General features: G+C 37.0%; 1 protein-coding gene across 4 annotated transcripts in view; it reads left to right on the forward strand.

Annotated features, from left to right (window-relative positions):
• The window catches only part of LOC306852129 (myocardin-related transcription factor A-like), a 37,839-nt gene that overhangs the window by 10,793 nt on the left and 8,136 nt on the right, over positions 1–18,910 (forward strand). For all 4 annotated transcript variants that reach the window (XM_079388786.1, XM_079388785.1, XM_079388788.1 and 1 more), the window contains 4 exons: positions 8,251–8,316; positions 13,495–13,550; positions 13,651–13,726; positions 15,473–15,619. In XM_079388786.1, the coding sequence (XP_079244912.1) occupies positions 8,251–8,316; positions 13,495–13,550; positions 13,651–13,726; positions 15,473–15,619 (345 nt within the window). The remainder of the gene's footprint in view (positions 1–8,250; positions 8,317–13,494; positions 13,551–13,650; positions 13,727–15,472; positions 15,620–18,910) is intronic.

The raw sequence follows: 18,910 nt of genomic DNA on the forward strand, positions 1-18,910 counted from the left end.
GAGATTAATAGTACACTTTTACTCAGAACTCACTTTAAACCACCATCGAGTGTTTGTAATAACTTCCTTTTGCGATCACGTGTGTATACCTTGGGCGGCCGCGGTAAATTAAGTAGCCCAAAAAAACACAACCCACGGCTCTGTAATTTCTCCCGCGACTGTATTTTCAAAATAGCCCAATTGTGCGGGAAAACCTCGACCCTGGCAACACTGGTTCGCTGTTACCCTTATCACATATGATTATACATATCTCTCGCGCACTCTCTCTCTCTCTCGCTCTCTCTCAGACACACTCGCTCTCTCGGCATTCGCTTCACTTTTGTCCAGCCCGGCGCCTCATAATCACACAATCTGTGCATCCCAATGTGCATACTATACACCCTATCTGCCCTAAATAGTATTGAAAATTACTAATATCACAGAATTTAGGATGGATAGGGTACACATTGGGACGCAGGCAATGATTACCTTGTGCGCTGCGATGACGGCAAGAATTTGGGGTCAAACCTTATCAAACGATTAATTTGCGTTAAAAAATTAACGCGTTAAAATTTTTAGATTAATTGCATGCGTTAGCGCTGACAGCCCTTTTATATATATATATATATATATATATATATATATATATATATATATATATATATATATATATATATATATATATATATATATATATATATATATATATATATATATATATATATATATATATAAAAAAATATTATTTTATTATATATTTTAAAATTGAAATGTCATTTCACATTTTAATATTTTAAATTATAATATTTTACACTATTATATTTGATTATTTTTGATCGCGTGTTGTAAAAATGTATTTAAAAAATCTTTGTTCTGCTTGTGTTCTGTTGTGTTCAGTGATATTGATCCTACAAATCCGTATAATTTAGTTTTATTGTTTATGTTGGAGCTTCTGGACATAAGCACAGGAACATGATGGAACCACTCCTATCAGTTGCTTTGTTTTGTCTGTTCTTGCAATTCCAGCTTTATGACTGAATTGATAGCATCCACTGACTCATTCACATATCAACGGTTGTAAATTGATTGCACATGATTATATACATAGAGAACCTTTTGTCACAGTCACAGACCAAATTGTATCCTGGTGAAATCTTTCCATGGAATTTCCAACTGATAATGTGTTCAGATATAAATGCTTTAATTCTCATTATTCCCTGTAGAAGTAACAAAAACAGTAAAAGTGTTGTGTAAAGTCAGATTGTGATTGGATAAAATGACATTTAGAAAGGATACATAAGTTAATAATCAGTGTGATATAACTTATTGACTCTCCCTCAACATGCTAACAAGTCTTGACAGGTCCAGGTTTAAATATACAGGCGTTACTGCAGTGATTTTTCAAGTTTAAAAGAATGTGCATTGTTTCATGGCAATTACTAAATGTCATCCGTACAGATCAACAAAACAACTGTGTCCTAACCGGTCACGGTGTGACAAATTTACAGCAGCAAACGATTCTCCACACTGAATGTGAAACTCCTACGCAGTGTGACACAGTAGTCCAAATTAGAGACTACCTGATATTGCTTTTTTGGTGACTGATATTATTTTTGTTTATTTTTGAAACACAAGACACACACAACAGAGGACTGACAATAGCAGACTAATGCTATTTAAATGTGTAGTTTTATGATTTATTCAAAACACATAATGCAATGCAATCCAATGATAACTGAGAGATTAACAAATGTTCCTCAGAAGCCTTTTTGACACTCACATTTTAATATAATCTTTAAATATTACTAATGATTTAAAATTTGATCGCACGTTTACTATTATAAAAATCTGATTTCACAGCAAAACGACATGAACATGACCCGAAGGGAAATGCTTTTAGAATTACTAAAAGGCATTTTACTTTCTAAAAAACACATAAACCATCAATCAGAAAAGACTGATCAGAAAAGTTTGTGTATTAAATATAATACAGTAGGCTTTATAGGGTTAAGGTACCTTTAAGGAAACTCTGTGGAATGGAACAAAATGCTATTTGTTTCGTCTATAAAAGCAGGATGAAACATCATGTGAGACTGTCAAATACAATGAAAACAAGAGTCATGATTTGCAGAGATGCTGGAAAATAGGGCAGGAGGTAGAGAGGTTTGGATGAAATGTGTTCAGAAGGATGTTATGTAACAGGCTCACAAAAAGAGGAGAGTTTGGACGTGAACCTCTCTTTTTCACTCGGCTCTATCTTGTTCCTCTCATAACCTCATTTGCTGAGCTCAATCTAACATCCCTTCTACACTTTAGCAGCTTGTATTATTATTGAATCAAACTGAGGAGATTAGTTGTATAATCCTGTTTTGTGTGTCTGGCTCTCATGTGTGTATTGTTTTGATGACTTTATGGCAGTGCGATCCCTTGCGTCATTGTAGAAATGTAGATTGCATGAATGCTGGTCCGCTAGGGCCTATTTTTCTAGCTAGTGCTGGAAATTAAGCAACAGCGACTTTGTTTTTCAGTGGGTGATTGAAAGCAGAAAGGAAAAGCAGCAGAAAAGTGTGCTTTATTGTGGTACAAACAGTAAAAAGACGAGAAGGCAGAAACTGATTCTCAAAAAACAACAGCATGAATGCAATAGAATATCAACCTCTCCTTTTTGAGACTGTGCAAATGTTTTTCATGACTTTAAATATGTATTTCAAAATGATTAGTGGTTGTTATGGAAGAAGCTCATGTTAAGTTAATCTTAAAATAATGTTGTAAATATAAAAGCGGATGTGGCAGCTGCAAAAATGCAGTTCGGCGCTACACCCTAAGTTAACTTTGGCCAATAATAATTAACCAGCAATGATTCTGACAGTCATAACGGATTGTTTGCATTGCTTGTAATAAAAACTACATAGCATTACTCATTTGGGTGTTTTTGATCAGAGCCTGATGAACTTTGACTTTATTATCTGTGCTGCTTTATTTGATAAAGGTGGTGTTTTGTATTTTATGCGACTTATGGGCGTAGCGTAGGCTGGTAATAGACTTCCTCTGTGGTTAGTCGGCACTTTGCAGTGCTGGGCCCTTGTGGTTAATGACAACATGAGTGTCAACTGCTGTGAATTCTCACTGAGTGATGATGGCTCCGATGAGCTTGTGGGCTAAAAGCAGATCACGGTAATATTTTTGTCTCTGGGGAGTCTTCTTCATTTCCCTATAATATAGAAAAGATTATATGACTGTTTGCATTAGAATATTTAATCTGAACGTAATATACAGTGTCCAGAAGACTTTTATTAAATGGATTAGATAAAACATGCAGGAATTCTTAAAGGGACAGTTCACACAAAAATGACACTGTCATCATTTACTCACCTTAATTTCATTTTTAGATTTTTTTTTTTTTTTTGGGTCCGGTGTTGTTTTGGACTCCATTGACTTTTCAAAAACATTTGATAAATTGTATCAAATAATTTCTTTTGTTTTCAGAAGAAAGTCATACAGTGCAGAACAACGTGCATGTGTGTAATTAATGACTGAATTTTCATTTTTGGGTGAGCTATCCCTTTAAGATACTTTATCCATATTTATTTCAATAGCCATCCTTTAGTGTTTTGGTTTCTGGAATTCTATTTTTGTGTGTGTTTGTTCGAAAATGTGTGTGCGTCATGTTTGCAAGAACTGTAGCGCTGTAACCCTATCCAGTGCTTGCACAGGTGATACTGAGCTGAATATAGAGCCTTATGGCCAGCTGGCCTTACTATTTAAAACTAAGAGAGGACACGGGTGGGGGGGATGAGGGGGTTCGCCAACAGTGCAATATGTGCGATGTATGTTAGCCTGTCAAGTTCTGACAGGAAAACTCCTGTACTTTATCTGCCAGTAAGAAAGGAAAGGTCAAAGGAGACCTACATTCTTCTTGTGACCTCCTTCCTTCCACTCTCTCACTCACTCTCAAGAGCCCCGCATGACACCATTTCTGAGAGTGACCTGAGAAATTTCTGTATTAAATACCTTGTGAAATGTTGAATTCCTTTTTTTTTTCTTGTTTTTTGCAGTTTATGACTTGTGCATGTGAGAAACGCGATTAGAAGCTTAGAGTTTGTGAACATATTATAAAAGAACTAAGAAGAAATGTCTGTGTATAAGTGAAAGTGTTGTTAGTGTTAATAAAAACTACATTATGAAATAAAAAGTAACACAAACATTTGTAAGAATAAAACATTTTTCATGATTCCATATATAATATAATATTCTATATAATAAATATTTTTTTTGCAATAGCAGAGGCTATTTTAAAAACATTTTTAAAATAAATTAATACTTAATCAGAAAGGATGAATTAACTTGATCAAAAGTGAAAATAAAGACTTTTACATTGGAAAACTCATATTTCAAATAAATGCTGTTCTTTTGAACCTTTGAACAAAAAAAATATTAAATGATGTCACGGCTTCCACAAAAATATTAAGCACCACAGTTGTTTTCAACTCAATAAGAACTGTTACTTGAGAAGAAACCCAACTTAGAATGATTTCTTAAGGATCATGTGACAATGAAGTAGGTCCCTATGAAATCTGTTTTAATTTTTCCCAAATTCTATTTTATTTTATTTTTTTATTAAATTAAGTTTGTTTTTTGCTGGATTCTATTTTTTCCTGTTTTAATTTTTCATGACTCTGTTTTAATGGTTAAATTTAATTTGATTAAAAAAGCATGTCTTATTAATTGAAATCATGAAACATACGCAATTTAACAGCAATTTAATTAAAGTTTAACAAAAAAGCCCTATGAAATGTTTTCTTTTTTAAATTTTTTCAAATTCAGTTTTATTTTTACCAAATTCTCCAATAATTTTCTGGATTCCATTTTAATGGTTTCAATTTTAACAATCAGTAACATCTCTAAATAATTTATTTTATAAAAATGTATTTCTAATTATTTTATTTATTTATTTATTTTTGTTTTCTGGTAAATAAATTCTGGTAAATATTCCTTTAATGTTGTAATAATAATTGTATTATTAGTACTACTATCATTATATTAAGTAATATGTTTCTGTCATACTTCAATTTAAACTGAACTTTTATTTTGACTGGTTGTTTTGAAGACCTTTAAGTTTCTGTTTGTATATGATGTGATGGTCATTTTTCTCAAAAGAAGCAGTAAAATGCTCATAAAGGTACTCTCAGAGCAGTTGTAGACATTATATTCATATTGTCCATGTCCTCATATATTGATGTGGCAGAGGCTGAAAACACTGTGAGCATGCTTCAGTTTGTGTTTAGTAAACGAAACTGTGTGTCTGTGCCATGTATTCACACAGAGACACGCAGAACATGCAAGATTCATATTTAAATAGTCTTCTGTGGCTTAACAAACACTAGTCCATATCGCATTTTGAATGAAGTGTACTGACCTACTTTTGATTTATTCATCCAAAATGTGGCAAAATCTGTGACATTCCGTGTTATACAGTAAATTCCGTTTTTATGATTGGATTCCGCAATTCCGTCCACGTTTTTTGTTGTGTATTAAGTAAATGCAGCCTTGGTGAGCATAAGTGACTTTTTTAAAAGCATAGAAAACTTACCTACCCCAAACGTTTGAATGCTAGTGTGTTTATATATATTTTACCATAATAAACCAGTGAAAAGAGCTGAGAGGGTGAATGGGGGTCTGCCAGATTGTAGAGTGTAAACGAGAGGCAACAGCTGAGCTGAAGCGAGCAGTCATTGGCACTCAGCAGACCCTCCTCTGTGTTTGAGGGTGAGAGACACGCTGTTCTGTGAATGTCTTCTGCTGAGTGCAGAGCAGGCTCTGTGCTCTGCCGTCCTCACCTATTTGCTTTAGCTTCATTTTCTGCCTCTGCATCCACCTTTGAGAACAAAAGCAGACAGAACCGAGGATCAGATTTTGGATGAGGAAGAAACCAAGTGGAAGCTGTCTGTTCTCCAAATCTGGGATTTGAAACACTGTAAATACTGTCATTGTGGACTAACATACCTGTAACGGAAATCTTGCCCTGTGCAATCCGTTTTCCTCACTTTGGACCATTAATGGAATATCAGTTTTGACTTCGAGATTTGCAGAGACTTTCAACACTGGATCCAAACATGCTGGACACAAATCACTGCCTTCACATTGAAACTTCCTCATTTGAGTATCACCCAATCCGAAATGGGGAAGATAAGCTATTTTTGAGTCTGGACTGTGACAGACATGCATATCATAGCCTCAAAGAAGGTGGGCATGGTTATTTTTATGCTTTTATAGAGTATAAATAAAGCACCCTCCAGGTGTGCACCCAACTTAATACATTGAATTTAGCTTCATTAGCGTTTATCCCGAGTCTTAACGCGTCAGACCTGATTATTCTAGTGTCTTTGTGGTGAGATCACCCTAGCTGCTCATACAGAGCCAAGAGCGAGCACCGGTTGATCTGTAAACTGTGCCAGGCCTGGGGGCTTTGAGGACAGTCAGCAAGAGGCGTGTATAATTAAGACCCCAGACACACAGGCTTTTGGATTAACCCAGTTGTCTGCATGATTCGTTTTCTTTTTTCCTTTTGTTTCAAGACCTGGATGTTGACGCTACACTTTCCAGGTCTCCCTCAGAATTTTCCAGGCTGGCGAAGAGATGGAGAGAGTACTGGCATTTAAAAGTGTCTGATTGATTTACACTATCAGGCCAGGTTCTCGGAGAGGTGCGAGAGGGCTTGTGTTTCTTTTTCAGTGGGTACAAAAATAGTGTCCAGCAGCTCTAAGGAGTGGGTGGTCAAAAACAGCTGTTAAAATGAAGTGGGAACAGGAAGAATTTGGAACAAATAGCGAAACTTTTCATATTCAATTTGCAAGTGAGAACCAGAGTGGGTGTTTTGGGATTTTACGGGAACTTGTGACAAAAAGGGGCTCTGGTTTAAAAGTGCAGGATTCACATCCTCACAGCTGGTCACCAAAGCGGCAGCCATTGGTTTTGTCATTTTACGCACTTCCAAAAGTGGTTTTCACAGTAATGCCATAGAAGAACAATGTTGTGTTCCCCAAAGAAACTTTGTGAACAGTTCTTAAAAGAACATTTTTTCTAGGTGTGAACTAGAGCCTTTTCCACCATCAAGATGTTTCCATGGATGTTAAAGGATTAATTCACCCAAAAATTAAAATTCTGTCATTAATTACTCGCCCTCATGTCGTTCCAAACACATATTCATATTCAGAACACAAATTAAGATATTTTTAATGAAATCTGAGAGCTCTCTGATCCTGCATAGACAGCAAGGATACTACCACAATCAAGGCACAGAAATGTCGCAAGGACATCGGTAAAGTAGTCCATGTGACATCAGGGGTTCAAGCGTAATTTTACAAAGATACGAGAATACATTTTGTGCGCAGTTCTTCTCCCTGAGTTACTGTCTTCTGCCATTTTGGAGAATCCTTGCTGTCTATGGAGGTTCAGAGAGCTCTCAGATTTCATCAAAAATATCTTAATTTGTGTTCCAAAGATGAACAAAGGTCTTACGGGTTTGGAACGACATGAGGGTGCATAATTAATGTCAGAATTTTCATTTTTCTTCATGGAACCACTGATGCCAATGAAGAATCTGTATTTGTTATTTTACTTATGGTTTATATAACAGAAAGGAGTGTTTGGTTGGTCTTGGCATGCATAGCCAATGTTCTGGTTTCTTTATCCCCAGACGTTGTGACTGTGAAGGTCAGAACAGCTGACTAGTGCACACAAAGCAATGCCATGTGGGTGATGATGTCATTGTGTCAGGACTGACAGGTGCATGCTTGCCTCTAAAGCGTCCTGGGATGCCATCAATACTCATGGGCCACATCCCTCCTGACGTGACATTTGACGTAATAGTAACTGTAACGGCTTTTTTCACAGAACAAAGCAATAATAACAAATCTCTCATGCTGTCTACACACCACCCTCTTTATAATCATTGAGCAATTTACCCAGTGTGTTGTGCCAGCATGCAAGTTCCTGATTTTAAGAACGCCTATTGCCTCTCAGTTGCACTTTTTGAATTCAGAAAAGTAGTTGAGTGTGGTGAAACGGGAAGTATGAAAAACCACCCAAACAACCTAAACGTTCACAGTCCCTCCCCTCAGCATTTACTCTTTAGTTAGAAAGAAACTGAAAGAGGGCTCTTTCGAGCTCTTGTCCTGACTATGTTATAGTCATCTGCCTGCAGCTGTCTTGATGTGAATATTAAATCTGTCATTCTCTAAGTCTGAACCCTTTTCCTCTCTCCCCATGCAGTTCTTCAGCTCAAACTACAACAGAGAAGGACGCGAGAGGAGTTGGTCAGTCAAGGAATCATGCCTCGTAAGTCAGATTTAACTTTTCTAGTTACCAAGCATCACACGTTTGCATCACATTTTTCCATAGGTACATTTACTTGCAGCAAAAGCAGACTGCAAAGAATTAATAGGTTCATTTTGGCAAGGTTTGTGTGTATATATATATATATAAGTGTCTGGGCAATCAAGTCAATTTATAAATGTCTTTGTTTTATATATGTATATTATTATTATTATTTCCATCTTTACTTGACCCTCTAACTCTAGCACTATCTATTCTAATTGTATTTTATCTATGTCTTTTTATTAAAAAATAACAATAATAATAATAATTATCTGTACTGCGTTAGGCTAACCAAGACTTGTAATAGCACTTGCACGTTGTTGCTCTTTTGTTGGTTTTGATTGCTTCTTATGTCCTCATTTGTAAGTCGCTTTGGATAAAAGCGTCTGCTAAATGACTAAATAAATAAAAAATAAATATATATATATATATATATGTATATATACAGTCAGGTCCATAAATATTGGGACATCGACACAATTCTAACATTTTTGGCTCTATACACCACCACAATGAATTTCAAATGAAACGAACAAGATGTGCTTTAACTGCAGATTGTCAGCTTTAATTTGAGGGTATTTACATCCAAATCAGGTGAACGGTGTAGGAATTACAACAGTTTGCATATGTGCCTCCCACTTGTTAAGGGACCAAAAGTAATGGGACAGAATAATAATCATAAATCAAACTTTCACTTTTTAATACTTGGTTGCAAATCCTTTGCGGTCAATTACAGCCTGAAGTCTGGAACGCATAGACATCACCAGACGCTGGGTTTCATCCCTGGTGATGCTCTGCCAGGCCTCTACTGCAACCATCTTCAGTTCCTGCTTGTTCTTGGGGCATTTTCCCTTCAGTTTTGTCTTCAGCAAGTGAAATGCATGCTCAATCGGATTCAGGTCAGGTGATTGTGGTATGCTTAGGATCATGAGCAGTTCCTTTCCTTCTCCATACTCTTCTCTTCCCATCACTCTGGTACAAGTTGATCTTGGTCTTATCTGTCCATAGGATGTTGTTCCAGAACTGTGAAGGCTTTTTTAGATGTCGTTTGGCAAACTCTAATCTGGCCTTCCTGTTTTTGAGGCTTTACATCTTTACATCTTGTGGTGAACCCTCTGTATTCACTCTGGTGAAGTCTTCTCTTGATTGTTGACTTTGACACACATACACCTACCTCCTGGAGAGTGTTCTTGATCTGGCCAACTGTTGTGAAGGGTGTTTTCTTCACCAGGGAAAGATTTCTTCGGTCATCCACCACAGTTGTTTTCCGTGGTCTTCCGGGTCTTTTGGTGTTGCTGAGCTCACCGCTGCGTTCCTTCTTTTTAAGAATGTTCCAAACAGTTGTTTTGGCGACGCCTAATGTTTTTGCTATCTCTCTGATGGGTTTGTTTTGTTTTTTCAGCCTAATGATGGCTTGCTTCACTGATAGTGACAGCTCTTTGGATCTCATCTTGACAGTTGACAGCAACAGATTCCAAATGCAAATAGCACACTTGAAATGAACTCTGGACCTTTTATCTGCTCATTGTAATTGGGATAATGAGGGAATAACACACACCTGGCCATGGAACAGCTGAGAAGCCAATTGTCCCATTACTTTTGGTCCCTTAACAAGTGGGAGGCACATATGCAAACTGTTGTAATTCCTACACCGTTCACCTGATTTGGATGTAAATACCCTCAATATTTATTGATATTTATGCAAATTAGCCACAATGACATGCAGACTCTTGATATGCTACTATTTGGTGGCATGTCAATAAGTTGCTTTTGAGGTGCAGCTATGGTCACAAGTATTTCATGTTACTATTCGGATATTGCAACATTCAAAGCCGATCATTCTGCATGAAATCGACAATGAAATGGAATATTTCGACAGTGCTTATGTAGCAATCAGCACCCATTCAAAAGCAATAATAGTGAGCTCCATATTGCAGCATAAACATGGGTTTTGCTTATAGGCTCCAGCAGGCATTAATGGATGGGACTGTTCTCTAGATGTGGTCTGGTATAGAAGACTGACTCTTGAGCCTTGATTGCCAACACACACTCATTGTGAAAGGGCCTGTTGTTGTGTTATCAGGTGGATCTACTTCCCCTATTGTTTCCACTTCCTTATTCTATGTTCTGCTCATCAGACGAGAGGATTTGCAGTCTTCACACTGTGCTGTCTATGTGGCCTCTGTGAGAAGGAGGAAGTGCTCAAGCAGCTCTAGCTTTGCTCTTTAAAAGCGACAGCCAAAAATTAACTGTTTTGTTAACAGTACTAAACACTTGTTACAATATTAATTGACAATCGCACTTGCTGCACACGTAAGCCTGCAGGATTACATTAAGATTTCATTACAGTTTAATGTAATTGTATGAGGGTAGTTGACACACAACACGTCAACTGACTTTTTCATCAAAGTATTTAGATTAAATTTATATTGAATGTCTAAGAAGTTTATACTTTAGGTTTTTCGCCATTTTTTAATTCATCTTTTTGCCTCACAATGCAGGTTGTCAACTTTCCTAATGTTTTTAATGTAATTTATCCACAGCTCTACAGTATAAGCTTCAGAAACTTGCGTAAATAAATATCAGTACTATGTATCTATTTATTTTTTTTAGATTTTGAAGAAATTATTCTCTCTAAGGTAGCAAGGCTACATGTATTTAATCAAAAACTCACTGCAATTATTAATATTATGAAATATTTAGAAATATTACAATTTTAAGTAACTGCTTTCTGTTTTAACATTTTTAAAAAATTTGTTCCTGTGACGGCAAAGCTTAACTTTGATCATCCATTACTCCAGCCTTCAGTGATCCTTCAGAAATTATTCTAAAATGCTGATGAAACCTTACTGACCCCAAACTTTGTACAGTACTTTTGGTTTATTCTTGAGACTAGGCGGATCATTGCTGACCCTCCCTTGTGGTTTTAGAAATTTCAAGTTAGTTACCCAATCTTGGCTGTTACATCACATTACAGCTCAATCACTTGTGCAGTTTACTGTCTTTGTTTTTTTGTTTCAGCCCTCTTTTAGAGAAATAATGTCTGCTGTTGTGGTAGTAAATATATACCGTACATTGTGCAAGTACAGTTTACAACAAATTTAGGAATATACTTGTTTGGTATACTCTAAGATGACAAGTAGCAAACTATTTAGCAAAAAATAAATTTTTAAAAATGTAAATAATAATAAAAAATATCTACAGTGCTGCTGGAAAGTTTGTGAACCCTTTAGAAGTTTCTATATTTCTGCATAAATATGACTCAAAACATAATCAGATTTTCTGTCCTGAATGTAGACTAAGAGAATCCAAGACAAAAATATTTTCTTTGTCATTTATTTCAGGAAAATGATCCAATATTGCATATCTGTGAGTGGCAAAAGTATGTGAATCTCTTTAGCAGTTAATTTAAAGGTAGAATATGTACCTGTGCAGAGTTGTTTTCAGCCAGTGCAATGACTATCAAATGTCAGTACATGACCGGTTTTATTCAAAGAACAGGGATCTATCAAAGTCTGATCATGTCACGAACAAAGGAGATTACTGAGGACCTTTGGAAAAAGAGTTGATGTTGGCTAGAAAAGGTTACAAAACCATCTCTAAAGAGTTTGGACTCCACAAATCCAGAGTCAGACAGATTGTGTACCTATTACCTTCCCGAGAAGTGGTCGACCAACAAAGATTACTCCAAAGCAGAGCGTGTAATAGTCTGCAAGGTTGCAAAAGTTCCCAGGGTAACTTCTAAGCAACTAAACATTGGCTCTCACATTGGCTAATGTTATGTTCATGAGCCCACCATCAGGAGAACACTGAGCAACCATGGTGTGCATGGCAGAGTTGCAAGAAGAAGCCACTGTTCTCCAAAAAGAAAATTGCTTGCTAAAGATCATGTGGACAAGCCAGAGGACTATTGGAGAAAGGTTTAATGGATGGATGAAAATGAAATAGAACTTCTTGGTTTAAATGAGAAGCTATTATGTTCGGAGAAAAGAACATACTGCATTCCAGCTGAAGAATCTTATCCCATCGGTGAAACATGGTGGTGGTAGTATCATGGCTTGGCCCTGTTTTGCTGCATCTTGGCCAGGACAGCCTCCCATCATTGATGGAACAATGAATTTTGAATTATACCAGCAAATTCTAAAGGAAAACATCAGGACATCTTTTTAAGAACAGAGTCTCAAGAGAACATGGGTCATGCAGCAAGACAACAACCACAAGCACACAAGTCATTCTACTAAACAATGGTTAAAGAAGAACAAAGTTAATGTCTTGGAATGACTGAGTCAAAGTCCAGACCTTAATCCAATTAAAATGTTGTGGAAGGACCCAAGCAAGCAGTTCATAGGAGGAAACCCACCAACATCACAGAGTTTAAGTGGTTCTGCACTAAGGACTGGGCTAAATCTCCTACATGTTATTGTGCAGGACTGATCAGCATTTACAAGAAACTTTACCTTCGTTACTGCAGCAAAAGGGGGTCACACCAGATACTGAAATCAAAGATTCACTTTTGCAATGCACAGATATGTAACACTGGATAATTTTTCTCAATAAATAAATGACCAAGAAAATATTTGTCTCATGTGTTTGATTGGGTTTGGGTGCGAAAATCTGATTATGTTTTGGGTCATATTTATGCAGAAATATAAAAAATTCTAAAGGGTTCACAAACTTTCAAGCGGCACTGTATATCATTTATCTGTTAAAATAATTTATTTTGATTTCCCAGGTGCAGTTTTAGGCAAAAGGATGATTTGAGCAGGTGATTTGAGCCAATCTAATATAAGAGGATCTTCTGTTTTTCAAATATGACCTTTCAGTGTGACCTTTAATGATGAGTTTTTCATTCTTCTTACATAGTGCCTCAATATCAAATATGGTTCATTAAGGGAAACAGGTGGGCACAGATACATGACTATTTGAAAACTTGAAAAAGTCATGGCAGTGATTGAGTGAAAACACAATATATATTGGAGTGGTCAGTTCACACAGGAAGCATTTTGGTGTTCTCCTGCACTCAAACTTGAATGCTGTCTTAATTAATCTATTGAGTACCTGGCAGTCACAATGACCGAAATACACATCCCTATGACTGAACATAAAGTAAGACTGTCTCTGTCTCTATTCTGTACACAGCACTGAAGAGTCCGGCTGCCTTTCACGAACAGAGGAGAAGTCTGGAGAGAGCACGCGTGAGTGACCTTAGAAAAAGAGGTTCTTCTTTAAAAAAAAAAAAACAATCACATTCTTGTCATCATTGATTGACACTTGTTTTCTCTCTTACTGGTTCAGACTGAGGATTACCTGAAAAGGAAGATCAGGAGTCGGCCAGAGAGGTCAGAACTGGTCAGGATGCACATCCTTGAAGGTGAATGTCACGTCATTCTTTTTAAAATATGAAAACGGAGTAATGTTAAATGATCACAATATGTTTTTGTCTCTTGCAATCAGAGATGGCAAAAGTACACGCATCCTTTACTCAAGTAGAAGTATAGATACTTGTGTTTAAAAATACTCTGGTAAAAGTTGAAGTACTGACTACACTTAGTAGAAGTATGGGAAGTAGTATGGGCTCTGACATGTACTTAAGTAAAAAGTACCCATTACTACAACCTGTTTTAGTGTCATGCTGGTAACTGGACTTCACGTCATATTGGCAGATTGATACAAAATAACTTGCATTTAATATTTCATATTACATTTAATATTGTTAGTTAATGAATGTATCGTGACTGAACAACCATCATGTAGAACAGGGCAGGACTGGGACAAAATTTCAGGCAAAGAAATCTCACACTCATCCAGGCCATTCCATACACCCACAACAAATTCTGAAACATCGGATAACCCTATTTTTTTATTTCTTTTTTTTACATGGCCATCACATTTAAAAAAAGGTTTAAAACCTTAGGCTGGGGCCATGCAAAATAGTTAAAGGTTCTCCATTGAACTGCACCTTCACTTCCTTTTTCCTTTTCAGTCTCTTCATTTTCCAGTTTATATCTTTACATCTCACTTTGTTCGAACAGAACTGTCTCCACCTTGTTGCAAAACAACCACCTCATTGTATTCTGTTTTCAATAACATAACTTTATTTTAGTTCAATTTAAAGTATCACATTATTGCCATGTGTTGTTGTTCTATCTTATAATGACTTAAATACTATAGATTTAACAAAACTATACTTTCTAAATTATAGTATTATTATTGTAATTAACAATAATAATTACATCATGACAATATCTTTAAAGAAAAATCCTAATACTGTATGTTATTGCATTATCATGAGTCATATTTTTCTCTTACCAAAATTAACCATGGTTTATTATAGTAAAAGTTTTTTGGGTTTTTTGTCAGATTGATTACAATCAATTTTAATTCACAACTATAGTTTTACTACACATTTCATGGTTAGACTATAGTTAGTGTAGCAAAACCATGCTTAATTGGTTGTTACCATGGTTTAACTAGTAACCATGGTTTTTGGTTTGAATTTTTGTAAGGGTTGTGTTGAAGTCATGAACAGGTCAGTAGGCCATTCTCGATTCTCTTGCATTGATTACTCCGATAGAAACCGATAGAAACCTTTTGGCGGAGTGCGCACGAGCCGAATCGCGTTGCAGTCAAGGCTAACTGATTCATGATTTATTATAGATTTGTTATTGAATGGTGATCCACAAAAACTAAAGTAACAAGCCTGGTTTGAAAATGTAAGAAGTAGAAAGTACAGATATTTTTGTAAAAATGTAAGGAGTAAAAGTAAAAAGTAGTCAGAAAAATAAAGTACAGATACCAGAAAAATCTACTCAAGTACAGTAACAAAGTATTTGTACTTCGTTACTTCCCATCTCTGCTTGAAATGAACCTTTTTTACAGTGAAGGGGTTCATAGCCATTACCTTATCCTGACCTGTTGCTGTTCTAGAGTGAAGGAGCTGTTCATATTTTTCTATAACCTTTGTATTTTTTTTACATTCTGTTACAACAGAAACAGGTAGTTGATCAACATGCAAAAGTACTAATTGAGTCAGTAGACACTTAGAGGGGAATTTAGGTGGTATTTACATCAAAGGATGTGATTAAGTTGTTAATATTCTTATTTGTTTCACCCACAGAGACTTCAGCCGAGCCCTCACTGCAGGCCAAGCAGCTGAAGCTGAAGAGAGCCCGACTGGCAGATGATCTCAATGATAAGATCTCCCACCGCCCTGGTCCCATCGAGCTCATCCACAAAAACATCCTCCCTGTGCACGCACTCATTGGTTAGTCTGTAACCACTGTCAAAAACAGCATTTATGTTGCATACACTATTATCGCAATGTCAGCTTTGTCAGTGTTACTGTTTAAACACCATAAGCATTTTCTCCACAAATGACAACAGTGCAAATCTATTATTTGTGAAGTTGACAAAAAAAGAGGAAGCTTTGCTTACATTTATTGTTAATAAAGTTCCTGTGTCATTTTAATTGCATAGAAGTTCAGTAAACTACAGTGAACGAAAAAAGTCCATTTGTTCAATTAAATGATTTGCTCACACTGATTCTTTCACAACTCAAATTCTGTTAAATGTAACTGAAGTTTTACTGTCATCAATGTGTTAAAGGGTTAGTTCACCCAAAAATCTAAATTCTGTCATTAATTACTTCCATGTCGTTCCAAACCAGTAAGACCTTCATTAATCTTCGGGACACAAATTAATGAGAATCAGAATCAGAATGAGCTTTATTGCCAGGTATGTTTACACATACAAGGAATTTGTTTTTGTGACAGAAGCTTCCACAGAGCAACAGAATGACAGTGACAGAACAAAAACACAGATAATAAAAGAATAAAAATAGAACAAGTAAATAGGGAATAACAATATACAAATTGACAGTTGTATGTACAGGTATATTACAATAGAAAGTTTTGTATGTACAGGTATATTATGTGCAAATTCGAAACCGAGTATGCGTGTTAGATAAATAAGTGTATAAGTGTATAAATAGTGTTCCACGTTTATTGTCAAGTCTTCATGAGATGGATTGCCTGAGGGAAGAAACTGTTCCTGTGCCTGGCCGTTCTGGTGCTCAGAGCTCTGTAGCGTCAACCAGACGGCAACAGTTCAAAGAGGGATTGTGCTGGATGTGAGGGGTCCAGAGTGATTTTACCAGCCCTTTTGCTCGCTCTGGATAAGTACAGTTCTTGGAGAGTAGGGAGGGTTGTACCAGTGATTCGCTCAGCAGTCAGATTTGGCGAAGCTGGCGAAGGAAGTACAACCTCTGCTGGGCCTTTTTAACAATGTCAGTGTGAGTGTCCCACTTCAGGTCCTGAGAGATAGTGGTGCCCAGGAATCTGAATGACTCCACTGTCGTTACAGTGCTGTCCATGATGGTGAGTGGGGGGAGAGCAGGGGGGTTTCTCCTGAAGTCCACAATCATCTCTACTGTTTTGAGCGTGTTGAGCTCCAGGTTGTTAGGACTGCACCAGACAGCTAGCTCCTTAAAGGAACACTCCACTTTTTTTGAAAATAAGCTAATTTTACAACTCTTGAGTTAAACAGTTGAGTTTGAATCCATTCAGCTGATCTCCGGGTCTGGCGGTAGCACTTTTAGCTTAGCTTAGTTTAGCATAGACCATTGAATCAGATTAGACCATTAGCATCTCGCTCAAAAATGACCAAAGAGTTTCGATAATTTTCCTATTTAAAGCTTGACTCTTCTGTAGTTACATCATGTACTAAGATCGACGGAAAATGAAAAGTTGCGATTTTCTAGGCATATATGGATAGGTACTATACTCTCATTCCAGCATAATAATCAAAGAACTTTGCTGCCATACCATGGGGAGGAGCGTCTCGCTGTAGCCCACAAGATCCAGGGGCATGGTTGGATCCAGATCCAACTCCTCCCACCTTACATATACCTAAACCTACCCATCTCCACCCCCTTATCCCTAAACCCACCCATCTCCACCCCTAAACCTACCAATCTCCACCCCCTAAATGTGGATCCAACCACGCCCCCCTGGATCTTGTGGACTGCAGCGAGCCCTACTTGACCATGGGTGCAGCAGGCGCAATGATATTACGCAGCGCCTGAAAGTAGTCCCCAGCTATATTGTAACTAGTTACCTAGCTGGGGACTACTTTCAGGTGCTGTGTAATATCACTGCGCCTGCTGCACCCATGGTACGGCAGCAAAGTTCCTTGATTATCACGCCGGAATGAGAGTATAGTTCTTAGCCATATTGGCCTAGAAAATCGCAACTTTTCATTTTCCGTCAGTTCACGATGCAACTACAGAAGAGTCAAGCTTTAAATAGGAAAATTATGGAAACTCTTTGGTCATTTTTGAGCGAGATGCTAATGGTCTAATCCGATTCAATGATCTATGCTAAGCTATGCTAAAAGTGCTACCGCCAGACCAAAATGGTAAAACTCAACTCATTTTACAACTCTAGGGGAGTTGTAAAATGAGCCTATTTTCAAAAAAGTGGAGTGTTCCTGTAACCTCCTGTCTGACTCGTCACCATCCTGCATGAGGCCGATTAAGATATTAAGAATTAAGAGTTTAAGATAAAGATTAAGATATTTTTGATGTAATCTGAGAGCTTTTTTTACCCTGCATAGACAGCAATGTAACTGAAATGTTCAGTACTAAGGACATTGTTAAAATAGTCCATGACGTGACATCAGTGGTTCGAAAGTACAATGACGCATGTGTGTGGTGCTGCTGACGTAGTACATGCATCATGGTACTCTCAATAATGGTAGAGAGCAGTGACGCAGAGAAGAATTGTTGAACAAAGTCGTTATTTTTGTTTTCTTTGTGCACAAAAAGTGTTCTCGTAGCTTCTTAAAATTATAGTTGAACCGTTGATATCGCATGGACCATTTTAATGATGTCCTTACTACCTTGCTGTGCCTAGGAACATTTAAATTGCATTATTGTCTATGCAGGGTCAGAAGGGGTCAGATATCATCAAAAATATCTTAATTTGTGTTCCGAAGATGAATGAAGGTCTTACAGGGTAGGAACAACATGAGTGTGAGTAATTAATGACAGAATTCTAATTTTTGGGTGAACTATCCCTATAAAATCCCTAAAAAATCCTATCATAATTTAATCACCCTAATTTTCACAAGATTTAGATTAAACCACTCGATTCATATGGAATAATTTTACAATGCCTTAATGGCCATTTTGGATCCTCTAAGTCAGGGATAGGCAACTCCGGTCTTGGAGGGCCGGTGTCCTGCAGATTTTAGCTCCAACCCTAATCAAACACACGTGAAGAAGCTAGTCAATGGCTGCATCTGAAAACTGAAAAATGCTGCCTTCGGAGGACACATTCCAAGGTAGCAAGGCACGTCCAAATTTTTGTTGAATGCAGCATAGATGTATCCTTCGCTGCCTTTGATATCCCACAATCCTGTGCGTTCCATTCCGTGACGGTTGAGCTAAAAAATAAAGATGGCATCTGAAAGTTGCGTTTGGTGGTTAGTTTGTGTGTAAATATATCTTTCTGATTAACTTTTTGCACTTCATGTTATTTCTAGTGAGAAATTAGTA

The sequence above is a fragment of the Barbus barbus genome (genome assembly GCF_936440315.1).
Source record: "Barbus barbus genome assembly, chromosome: 32".
NCBI lineage: Eukaryota > Metazoa > Chordata > Actinopteri > Cypriniformes > Cyprinidae > Barbus > Barbus barbus.